Genomic DNA, 12935 nt, shown 5'->3' with positions numbered 1-12935 from the left:
TGTAAAGTTACTAATCTAAGATCATCGGCACTCCCAGAGTTTTAATTTTAATAAAATCAAATTTAAAATTAAGACCCTGGAACGATAGGTCTTATAAGTTTCAAATCTTCAACTAGAATTTGGTTTAAAATAATGTTACGTTTTGAAATGCAATAATAGTTAGTGCTTATTCCATTTGTGTACACATAGAATGAGATTGTGTTGGACGTGAATTCCATAAAACGTGTTTAATTGTGAATTTTAGACTCTATATTTACTGATACATGTTATTATGTGGCTCTGTGAACAAATTTAAATGTCTATCCAAGTAATTTATTCACCATCACAATTCGTAATGGGCCAAAAATCAACATTAATCTAGCTAGGGAGAGTGAAGTCCGCTACAAAATCTTTGTTTTGATAATTGAAAATTTAATCAAAATTTAAGTTAACGTTTTGCAGAACCAATGCTAAACGATGTTTGTTACTGAACATATGTAGTTATTGGGTGGATACTTGGATTTTATATGTATACAATTTGGAATTGATGAACAACAATTTTTGATTAAATAAGGTACATTGTAATCTTTAAACCTGAACGGGTGATGCTTCAGAGCCAAAAGCTTTCTGTACAACTATGACAGACGTTGTGAAGATGCACAGGTTTCAATGAACCTCTGTATGGAATTCTGTAAGACAAATGTTAATAGTGCAGTTAATGCTGTCTTCAAGCATGTTTGCCCCAATGTTTCAGGAAGATGGATTTTAACCAAAATATAGGTGGACGTTCTGTAAAATAAATCACATAATAGTCATTTAGAGCTCTTTGGTCCAAACCAAAGTTTAAGTGGTTCAACAACTATTCACCGCTTTTGGATGTCAGGAACTCCAATGAGTTGAGAGCCCCGAGAGACTGGGAGATCGTACTTTAATCTTCCACTGAAGCATATGTTCTCTCTCCTGAGTCAAGCATAGTAAACATCTTACTGATACATGAACCCAAAAAACCCAAAAATTGATCGAATCATCATGGAGAGCGAAAAAGAACTGGCACTAAATCAGTAATAATCACTGTTTAATTCATCTTAGTTTCCCTTTAGAATGAATACGTCTTTCACCTTTTACGTTCACAATATTTTAAATCAATAATTATGGCCGCTCTCTTACGGAAGAGGGACACTAGATTCAGGAGTTTGAAGCTAGTTGAGTCACTCTACATTCTTGAATGGTTGTCTACAGGTCGTTGTGCTGATGAGCACAGATTTGCTGAGGTACCAGCAGCATTGGAAGGACGGGCTAAGGGAGATCCGGGAGTTGATGGCTACTGTAGAAACCCAGGTAAATTAAAACCATTTATTTGATACTAGTGGGTATATTGATGACCACTACAACAGAGCAAGCAAACGAGCTTGTCAACCGCTTGTATTGAGACCACTGAGCGATCTTCTAACTCATCTTAATTTAAAACACACACACAATGCTAAAAACTTTGTATTTTTGTGAAGCCTTTCGATAGCAAAGGCTATCTTCATCAGACACATCACAAAAGACACACACACACACACACACACACACACACACACACACACACACACACACACACACACACCTTACCAAAAGATAGCCTTGCCACTGGAAGGCCTCACAAAAATAAAAAGTTTTAAGCATTGATTGTGTGATCAAAATGTAGTGATTAAGTTAATAGTAGCCAATACAAGCTCCATCTTCAACAATTGCAGCTCAGTTTTGAGGAAGTCTTATATTAAGAGTTATGGTTAATATAACTGCTCTTTTAAAATGGATTGTATTATTGTCACCTTAACGATTGATTTAGTATTTCGGAAACACCGTCCAGTGTATGTTGTAAGTTGTACTCAAAATCTTCGTGTGAAGAATGTAGCATCTAAATATTTTCATGGGGAATTTTTTTATTCATAAATGCTTAATAGTTTGAATAAAATCGATTGCACTTCTCAATGTAATATTTATAATATTGCATTCTAATGAAAACTACAATGCCTTTTTTGTAATCAGTTCAGCAACATGAAATCCTGGAGGGTCCACTGGGACCATCAAATATACAAGGCTCTGGAACACCAATATCAGCTTGGGCTGGAGGCTTTGAACCAACATATGCCTGAGATCAAGGTGGATATTGTCTACAGGTAAGGTATTAAAAACCTCTTTCATACGATTTCAGCTAAGCGGGTTTCTCTGTTTTTATCAGTCTCTACTTACATTTCTGTTCATTTCTTCTGTTTCAAAACCCCTATTCAGTTTCTTGTGCTTCAGACAGCAGAGGCTGCAGCTAAGTCCTCCTCTAGAAGAACTCCGCATGAAGTACTACGGACAACTGAAGCGCTTCATGAGCATTCCTCTCAGTTTCCGCGGAGTCTGTGACACATCTATCTTCCCGTCAATCGTAGATCAGTAAGTTCTTTACTCAAGTGGAATTCGCTTTGAATTGGAAACTTGTGTTTACAAACTATTTACAAGTTTTTGTCTGGTGTAGTGGCTATTCCACTTTTGGATGTTCCTCAGAAATAGATAAAATAATAGTGAGAATATATGCTTCCAGAAAATTGTAGGTAGTCAGTGCGTCCTTTCCTTTTCTTGAAATATCTCTAACCTTTTTTTTCATCTCACCAACAAAGAATCCACAATCATACACGGTTTCAACTGAAAATATTAGTCTAAGAGCTGCATGGTACATCTCTGTTTAAACTGTTATTTCTTTACTTTTCAAATAATGCTCTCCTCATTTGGTCGTGAAATGTCCCTCCATGACTTGAAATTTTGTAGTTACTGGTAAGTTCTAGTGGAAATTTGGAAAGGAAATGTAAGTGAACACTAAGTTTAACTAACTGGACAACACGCCCAGATTTTTATTAAACCCAATTTTCCCAGTGTTGCTGCTTGAAATCTTCTTGGTCTGAGGTCTGAGCCTAACGATCATGTACTGGTCGACATTGGACGGCCGAATTTAATATTATGACATTAAAGTAAAGTTCTTTCAGAACAACTTGCTGTGTTGCAGCAATGCGCACAGATTCGCTCGAGTGTACAAACGAGCAGAGCAACTGTTCGAGCGTCTGTCCGCGGCCTGCGCTGAGTGGGAGGACTCCGTGGCTCTCGGCTCTGTGGACCTGGACAGTCTCTGCAGACAACACTTGACCACTGCCAACGACTGGGACGTTAACTTCCGAGCATCCAAGGCTTGGAGCCAGGAAATCGCCAAACTCATAACGTGAGCTTCCAGTTCGCTGTGGTCACTTTCATAATTTTATTTTTTTTACAAAATAATTGTAGTCATGGTTAACTGGCGTTGTGAGCCACTAAAATAAATAGATTAGCCAGTATAAAAAAGTTTTTATACATTTTTGTATTTATAGTGTGATATAATTAGTGTTTGGTTACAATAACAACTAATCTTGAAATTCGTAAGAATACTTAATTACTAAACAGTATTACATTATTTCAGTTGTATACAAAATATGTATAAACACATTGAACGCTTTCAGCACATTGTTTTCGTAACCGTGACGCATACACTATAGCATACACATAACCATGGTGTATACACTACAGCATATACGTAACTGAACCATACACTATAGCATACACAATACGTGACAACATACACATTTATCTGATGTAGTTATGTTTACGAATGCCATGGAACATTTTACATTGTTTCACGCAATAAAGAATATTATTATTATTACAGCATGCATAACTGTGGCGCTTACACTACAAGAAGTGACACTAGACTAGCACTCATCTTCACTATGTAATAATAATCAACTTTATACAGCTTTCACCAGACTTCATCTCGTTCCATAACAATACTTAAACGATGTCTAAGACCTCTTCTGTAATGGCAATGCTTGATGTCTATTATCAGAGTTTAAGGAAGTAGATCATTTAGATAAACAGGACTCTTTTGGTTGAGTATGACAACAATTTAATACATGCATAATTAATTCGCAATTATTACAGCAACCAATTAACTATTTGCTGTTACAAATTACAGAAAAATATTAAGCTCACGCTTTTACTTTTTCCTGATCCTTAAAATATGTACGAGTTATAGATTTCCCTTCTGGCGCTCCTAAATAATGTGACGTTTCAACGAAATAATTTCGTCAACACTGCAAGGTGGTTCAGGTATCCATGCATTATTGTTTCGTCATGGGCTAAAATGGAAAACACACAATAAAATACATGATACAATTTTACCTAAATAAATAAAAACATTCACAAAACACAAGGAATTGCTACAAAAAGGAGGCCACATGTTTTATTAAGAAATATTTGGTATTAAAAACGTTCCTGAAGTAGGAATGAACTTAAAATATTTTTTTGTGTACTAAAGAAGTTATTATTATTTATTATTATTATTAAGTTTTTATATTTTTTAATGATTATTATATTAGTATTATTATGACTTGAATGTTTATTAAAATAATGATATTGACTATTTAAATTAATTTATACAATTGAAACAAAACTCTTTAATGTGATGGAAAAAAGTAACTAATTCTAGTACAAAATAAAATAATACTACATTACATTGTAGGACAACACAAGGTTACTATTAGGTCCTGACTTGTTGATTCCAGGTCAGAGAGAAAGATAGACTGCTTCACGCTGAATGTGGGTCCTGTCTGTAATGAGATCGAGGCACACAATCGCAGGTACTGGGACACGCTCGCCAGCAGCCTGTACGCGTCAGTGCTTGCTGATGTGGCAAGTGTCGACAAGTTCGTGCAGGAAGCGCGCCGCACACTTCAGGTACAACCGCAGTCGCTGGATCAGGTGGGGGAGGCCCACACTCACTACATCGAGATCACACAGAAGGCTCTACAGGTTGTTAAATCATTTATTCCTTCACTTTGCATGAAAACATGATGAATACAATAAAAAAATATATAAATACATTTTTAAACTAAGATTGGAAAAACATTAATATAAATACTCGTACATGGGAAGCAAAGCTTGTGAAAGCATGAGTTGTATAAAATATGATACTAACTAATTTTGACATGAGTTATTGCGAAATATGATTACTTTTCACTCCACTTGAATTTAGTTAATATGCATCCAAACGGAGCATGTTACTATTAGTTATTTTTAGCTATCTTTAAATCAAACAATTTTAATTTTGCTCTAAAATTTATATTGTAATTAGTACTATTGTGCTTGCAAACTCGAGAGAAGATGGACTCGCTTCTCCCACAAAGGCTTTTGCCCATGTGGGAGCCTTCTCGTGCAATCTGTTGGAACTATATTTGTATATATGTAAATGAGATAAATAAATGAAATGATGATGATGATGATTATGAAAATGTTGTCAAAAATAAAGAAAATAAAAAGTTAAATTAAGTATGTGTAAAAAAGTAATATTAATATGAAAAAACAACAATGAATATCCCAATAAGCTAGTTTACATAATCAGAACTCTGGTCTTCACATAAAATGTCTTTTTAGAGACAGCTTATATTCCTTACATTTTGTAATTCTTATATTATTTCTTTATACGGTATACAAATTTTTAAAGAATAAAATTTATCTAACATGGAACAAATTATCACAATTGAATTTTCGTTGTGAGTCATCATATTTGGTAACATCGTGATTGTAAAATACACCTCCAAACTCCAAGCGTACTAAGATCTATGGAGAATACAGAAATGTTAATTTTTTTTTAATTCTAAATTTAGTGGCTGTGACCTTGTAGAAGTACCCTTTATAAATCAATCAATCAAATTTTATTTCTTATTTCACACAGAACAGTAAATTGAGAATTATGGTAGCACTTTATAACAATAACTAGTAATAATAATCAAGCTGTGTTAATTTTAGCTTACACAATTTAATGGTTACCTAATAGAATGTAAATATAATAAAAGATAACATGGGTGTAAATTAAATTAAATCTGTTAAAAATCAGATAATTAGAGTTAAATAAACATCCGAAAAAATAATTTACCCTCATGCACGGTTCATTCTTTATTGCAGAATTTTCAATAATCAGGACAAATTATTGTCATCGTACAAAATAATTGATCGATTTTAAGAAACTGGTTTAAAGAATCACTCTGACAGCCAATTCAAGACACCTCCTTGTCATTGCTTGAAAAAAAAAAAAAAAAAAAAAAAAAAACAAGCCGATCCTCTTATAAGCGTTACTCTGTCCATCTTTCACTGGCCTGTGCGAGGATCTTATCATACATAATAAGAGGAAGAGTCGATACAGTATAAGGTCGATGGTACTAATAAAAAGTGCAACGGTAACAGATAGTATTCGAACCTGCACTAACTCTATCTCAGACTCAAAGTCCAGCGTCTTAGACCGCTCGGCCATCGGCACTCCCAAATCATAACCAGGCATTGGATCATAACTGTAGTTTCAGTAACAGATAATTCACACTCATTGCACCCCATACTTGGTAAGGGATAATTATTAGGGGGTATCGCAAAAATCGGCAATCTAGAACATTTTCACGGTTGGCTTTCTATGTTGGGCTGGTTCTACAAACGTATCTACAGAAAAAAGCTATTGGAGAGGTAAACATGATATTTATTTGGATCTATCGTTGTAGATGCAAGAGGTCGTGGAGGAGGTCCAGAGAAAGAACAGGACTCTCGCCAGCTGGACCAAGGAGAAAATAGAGCAAGTGTCCACTCTTACAGTGACTTGGGACAACTTTCAGTCGCAGCTGAGCAATCAGCAGTACCTCATTGGCAAACAGGTAACAATACAATATTGTGGATTTGTTAATTATAATCAAGAAATTAACGGAATGTCCTTATATCTGCGCAAACAACACGTGTGCATCCTGTTTCTTGTGAATTCCCAAGTCAAAATTTTGTTAAATTTGTTGACAACTGGATACACTGTCTGCCATTAGAAATGTAAAAGGCCAGTGTCACTTCGAAATACGCTGAAAGTAAGCCTGCTTAAACGTTGTACTAATATCACACTGGTAATATACCTAGATCGAGGATTGACTTGGAATAAGCACATCAATGGCGTTTGCTCCAAGTTCGCCTCAGGCATTTATGTTTTGAAGTCTCTAGCCAAATACTGCCCTATTCAGGTTCTGATTATAGCGTATTATGGCTTGATTTACCCCCATCTCACTTACGAGTTGGTGTTGTGGGGAGCTTGTGCAAACAATCAATTTATGAGAGTGTTCAAGCTGCAAAAACAAGCGATCCGCATTATCGCTCAGTTGAAATTTAGAGAGTCGTGCAAGGAAGCCTTCAAAAACTTACAACTGTTGACGCTGCCCAGTCTCTACATCTTGGAGACAACTTTGTTTTGTATGTCTAAATGTGCCATGACGAATGCCCAAGATATACATGTGTATTAGATTAGAGGCAGAGATGACTACCGAACTGGTAGACCCAGAACGGTGGTTTATGAACGCTTGCCTTCACAGGGAGGTGTTCATTTCGTCGACATGTACCGAATTGACATACACATGGGGTTGGATACCGCTGAGGTAATTTAGTAACGAATACTCGAAATTCGAAGTTTACGTATATTTTTAATATTGGCAAATAAACATATAAGCACCACTTATAGTTGGTAAAATAAAATAAAGTATTGCCGCGTTGCTGCTAAATAGAGTATGAATGAACCAAAATATGATTAATGAAAATTAATGATAATTAAAACTTTAAACATAATTTCCCTTTACGTTGAACTTGTCTCACAAACGCGGGCGTCAGGATTCTTGGCTCGACAACGCAGCTGCACGGAAAAGGGGAAGATTAGTAGACTGGAAGTCTAAAACATGAAGTAATTGGGCTTGAACTCAAGAAGTGAGCTCGAAGAGCGAACTGCAACTCGCCTGAAACAAAATCGCGACGGTATTAGCCATTTATCGAGACAACTTATAATCACGACAACGTGGTCTCGTCAGAAGGACATCGCCACAAATATTATCCAAGTTGATCTGGCAATTAAAACACATTCAAGGTAAGTTACTTAAGTTTTAATTTTACTTTACATTACATTCAAATTACATGTCTCGCATGAAAGGGCTAACTTCTGATACGAAAATATAAATTTTTACTTACGGACGGAGATGTAGCTTCGGTAGCGAGGTTCGGCAGCCACAAAGTTCCCGAGAGAAATAATTAATACGCGTGCCAATTAGGTTATCAATCCGCCAAGAATTTAGTTCCAAGAACATTGGATGTAACTTATAGTAACCAGTAACAAGTAACTGGGTGTGCGAAAATATGTACTATATGAAGTAAAACTAAATAACGGTACAAAAAAATACCATATTCGATAAAAAAACGCCCAAGGTGTTAAAAAACTCGTTTGAAACGATTTTTAGTGTCACAAACATTTTTTTAATGTACACGTGTTTTTAGCATATGATTGTGATACCAACAAAAAAGATAAAAAGACTGACTGAATCCGTCGCCGGAAGTGGGAATCATTGGCGAATGAATGGATGTATGTAAATTTGAAAATTGCATGTTTGAATGATATTTCTTGTGGTGTGTATGATCAAATTTTAGCAAGTGAAAAGTAGTTGACTTTTGCTGTGCGTTATAAAATGTTACGGCAACAAAAATCTGATTTAATTTGATATCAATAAATGTTTCCTTCATGAATAATGTTGCTTCACGGTATATCGTGAGAAACTTGTAAACTCCCCGGAATCCTAGTATCTAAGTGACGCATCCGGTTGTAGGTGGAGACGATGAAGAACAACCTGATGGCCAGTGTGGACAGTATGGTGGCAGAGCTAGAGAGATTCCAGTTGTGTTGGGATCAACTGAAACCCAAAGAGGACTGTCTGACTACCAGCGACATGCTACAGAGCGGTCTGGCAGCAATACGGACCAAGCGAGCTGAATGGGATGTTCTGGTGGCGGCTGCCGAGAAACTCAGGTCTGATGCTTGCAGAAGTCAATCAATAGTTTGCTTAGAGATAATTAATTGACTACAGTTCATACATCTTCACTGTTAAGTAATTGTATTGTGTGTGTTAAAATATACAAGATGTTCATTTGAAAACTTCAAACTCGTATTAAAAGACTTATAGCCCAAGTATCAAAATTCTGTAAACGGGAGTGTATAGTACTAATTGGGGGAACAAAAAATATATTTTCAAAATGGGGGTGCTCACATATATGTCCCCCGTACCCAAAGCAAACATTTTGGCAACTAATACCTTGTGACACTTCAAATTGAATTTCATAAAAAATTCTGTATTTTGGTAGAAACAAATTTTTAATCGGCCAATCCGTTTGGTATAAGCAGCCAATAATGTAATTTCTTACACAACAATTATTAGTCTACTACTGTACTACTGCTAATAACAACAACATTACTCACTGAATACTGTTGTAAATCCTTTATAAACTTCAAATCAAATGTTCAAATTGGTAGTCATTGTTATTTAAGCAAAAAAAATTAACCTATTTTCAAATTCTTGCCTAAACTTTCTAAAATTTTCTCTGGTTAAGCATCTGTACTCAGCAGTGGTCCTGGTTTTCAAGTCTTGGACACCGGTGGGATGTGTTTTAAAAACTCCAAACGACCCCACAAAAAGAGTCTAAGGTTGTTAAAGTCTGGAGACCTTGCCGGCCACTTAATTGATCCTCTTCTACCGATCCAGTGATCTGGGTAGTGTGCATCTAGCCATTGTTGTATAGGAAGAGCATAATGTGAGAAACTCTATTATTTTGAAAATAAACATACGTTATCATCTCATTGAGCACCCCTATTTTGAAAATAATTTTTGTTGTTCCCCAATTAATACTATACACTCACGTTTACAGAATTTTGATACTTGGGCTACCAACTCTTTTAATACGAGTTTGAAGTTTTCAAATGAACACCCCTGTATAGAAGACGCGTGTCTACAGAGAAGGAGTACAGTCTAAGAAATCATCTTTGAATCTGAGTCAGGATCATCAAAGATTTGACTTGTGACTGCGAGCACTGGACTTCTTACCCGTATTGGTACCGTTCATTAATCCTTTGTCCATAGTACGATATTTTTTACTCTTCCCCGCAATCATTTTTAAAGGAGAGGCTGCTCTGCTTTTAAGTCTTATCCTGCACAGCGTCATGGGCCACTGGCCTGTGCGAGGATCTAATCAAACAGAATATGAAGAAGAGTCAATACCATAGATACTGATAGAAAGTGCAATGTTCACAGACAGGATTTGAACCTGTGCGATCTCTAACTCAGATCCAAAGTCCTGCATTTTAGACTGTTTGGCCATTGGCTCACTAAATAGTATATTGATAAATTTGGGTACCAAACAGTGTGATGTTAAGACTCGCCTAGTAGTACACAACTAGTTGTCTGTGTATTTTCTGTTATAAACTTAACAATAAATTGAAGAAACGGCTGAAATTAGCCGATAATTCGCCAGACTTGGCTTCCGCTGACTCCCTGGACTAATGTAACAGTTGTAGAACCCAGTGATTATAGCTGTTATAAATAACACAACAAATCCGAAAGTTTTGGTACGACAAAGGTTAAACACCTTAATTAAGTGTAATTAATGTAGGGGCTATCAAATTTATGAATGCGAACAGTATTTTATACATCCACATTGATGTTTATCTTTTTTTTAAGGTTATCCGACTGTTTTGATGCAACGATAAAACTGTTAAATTTAGCAAAACCTTTCAAATATGAAGTCACGTGTTTTGAGAAGTTCATCTAAAATTAATCATAAAATTACAAATGGCCTATCCCGTTTCCTGCTTTTCCACCAATTTGTTTCTACCGTGACGATCGCCATTAACTATTGACCTCTGGTCAGTTTTTAGTGGTTGGTCGGTCAGTGCAGACACTGTAAACGGTATTCTTTTGTTCGGTCTCATTAGTTAATGTTTTGTTTATATTAAGTCCTTGTATTAGAGTTAGTGTGCATGGAGTTGACACACAACTTATTAGCTGTGGTTCCTGACTTAGGCACGTCACAACGCTCTGGTTTAATTTGTTTATCTTAACCTAGATTCCAGTTATGTAAAAGTTAATAATTCACAAGAGTAATTATTGATTTTTTGTACCACTGAAAGATGACAAATGCCCTTTATCAATTATTTTCACAGGTATTAAACGTGTTTGAACACAAAGACAACCCTTCAAAAATAGTTAACAAATTGATAATGTGATTAAATGGATCTCATACGTTTCCAGAGATGATCACAGCCAGTTCCAGATGGTGGTGCCAGAGTTCCCGCAGTGTGCGCAGATAGAGGCGGACCTCAGACACTACGAGGAGACCTGGGCACTGTTCGACAGCTTTAACACTGGTCAGTCTGTCAGGCATAGCAGCATTAGTACAGTTAGCCACGACAGTTAGCTATAAATAACATCACAACCTCCCAAGTACAGGTAGCCATGACAGGTAGCAATGTACAGTAGCCAGCAATAAATAACATCACAACCTCCCAAGTACAGGTAGCCACGACAGGTAGCAATAAATAACATCACAACCTCCCAAGTACAGTTAGCCACGACAGGTAGCAATAAATAACATCACAACCTCCCAAGTACAGGTAGCCATGACAGGTAGCAATAAATAACATCACAACCTCCCAAGTACAGTTAGCCACGACAGGTAGCAATAAATAACATCACAACCTCCCAGTTCACACCGCATTGATTACACAGTTACTTCTTAAACAACTTGGCTTCACTATGAAAAGCCCTCTTCAGTCATCAGATGTTAAACTGAAACATCTGTTGGTTAAAGATGGTCTTGTTTCGACATGTTGTGAACCAAAAGACTTTGCTGTTAGTAATGAAACCGGCCGCGTAAGCCTAATAATAGAAAAGTTAACGATTTTGATTGGCAGTAAATGAAATCAAGCATTTGATCAATAATAGGACGTATCTTTATTTGACAGCTCGTAACAATCAGCTGTTAAGCTCAAAAGCATTGTTCGCTCAATCACAATTTTTTCTTTTAAACATCTTTTTACACATTTGAGAAGGAGAATAGACCCTCAATGTTTATTAAAATTATCTTTACATGAGTCGAAGTTTGTGGTTTAAAACACTCGTACCGTAGCTGTAAACTGTCACTAGAAAGTTAGTAATTTATGCTATGCTACATATCACACATAATGATGTCTTTGAATATTTTCTTTAGTATGAAAGCAAAAATGTATATAAAAGATCATATATTTATCAAACACCCGTACTTAGCTGTATCTTGACATTAAATTTTAGTCATGTTCGTAATTAACCAACTATGGATCATACAGTTGACATTATCTTGATACAATTAAACGTACGTTCTGAATGTTTTTGAAGACATTACGGAGATGGCCAAGGAAGAGTGGATAGTGTTCCGTGGCAAGAGCCAGACGAAGATGTTGAAGTTCATTGATGAGTGGACGGAGAAGTTAGGGGAGACTCAGACAACAGCGCTGACGGTGAGGCTGCTGCAGGAGTTGGAGCAATACAAGGTAATATTCGGGGCGAAAATATAGGTGTGTCTGACTAATGGAAATAAAGTCAATAGTTTCATAACTATTCTTTTTTCCTTCAATGTATCAACTCCTTATTCAAAAGAATACAACGATCCATCCCTGTGGATAGAACTAGTTTTCCTTTCCATAAATCAATGCAGATATTTTTGGACCAGGAAAATTTGGAATTAAAATGCTCATAAATCCTATTTTTCAAAATTGTAGATTTTATAATAAAAGAGAGAATATTATATTTTTGTAAACCAGAACGTTATTAGTGTTCTGAATCATAAAACAATGTGAAAATTAAAAATTTTTATTCATAATTTCAAATTTTTGGGCTGAAACCCACCCGACTACTTTTGAAAACAAGAAGCAAAATGAAGAAAATATAAAATTTTTATTTTTATTGATTTATTTTTTGTAACAAAACGACACATGTTTTTTGTAAACAAGATTAATATGAGTTTTGGGCTCATTCCAT

At 35.8% G+C, this 12935-nt stretch overlaps 1 protein-coding gene across 1 annotated transcript in view; it reads left to right on the top strand.

Annotated features, from left to right (window-relative positions):
- Window positions 1-12935, top strand: part of LOC124358534 (cytoplasmic dynein 2 heavy chain 1) — a 181093-nt gene that overhangs the window by 44252 nt on the left and 123906 nt on the right. The window contains exons 18-26 of the mRNA XM_046810833.1: window positions 1219-1317; window positions 2014-2144; window positions 2272-2409; window positions 3017-3226; window positions 4602-4848; window positions 6585-6734; window positions 8700-8899; window positions 11172-11287; window positions 12294-12448. Coding sequence (XP_046666789.1) covers window positions 1219-1317; window positions 2014-2144; window positions 2272-2409; window positions 3017-3226; window positions 4602-4848; window positions 6585-6734; window positions 8700-8899; window positions 11172-11287; window positions 12294-12448 — 1446 coding nt within the window. The remainder of the gene's footprint in view (window positions 1-1218; window positions 1318-2013; window positions 2145-2271; window positions 2410-3016; window positions 3227-4601; window positions 4849-6584; window positions 6735-8699; window positions 8900-11171; window positions 11288-12293; window positions 12449-12935) is intronic.

The sequence above is a fragment of the Homalodisca vitripennis genome, chromosome 3, assembly GCF_021130785.1.
Source record: "Homalodisca vitripennis isolate AUS2020 chromosome 3, UT_GWSS_2.1, whole genome shotgun sequence".
Classification (NCBI taxonomy): Eukaryota; Metazoa; Arthropoda; class Insecta; order Hemiptera; family Cicadellidae; genus Homalodisca; species Homalodisca vitripennis.
This window is presented reverse-complemented; position numbering and strand designations above follow the sequence as displayed.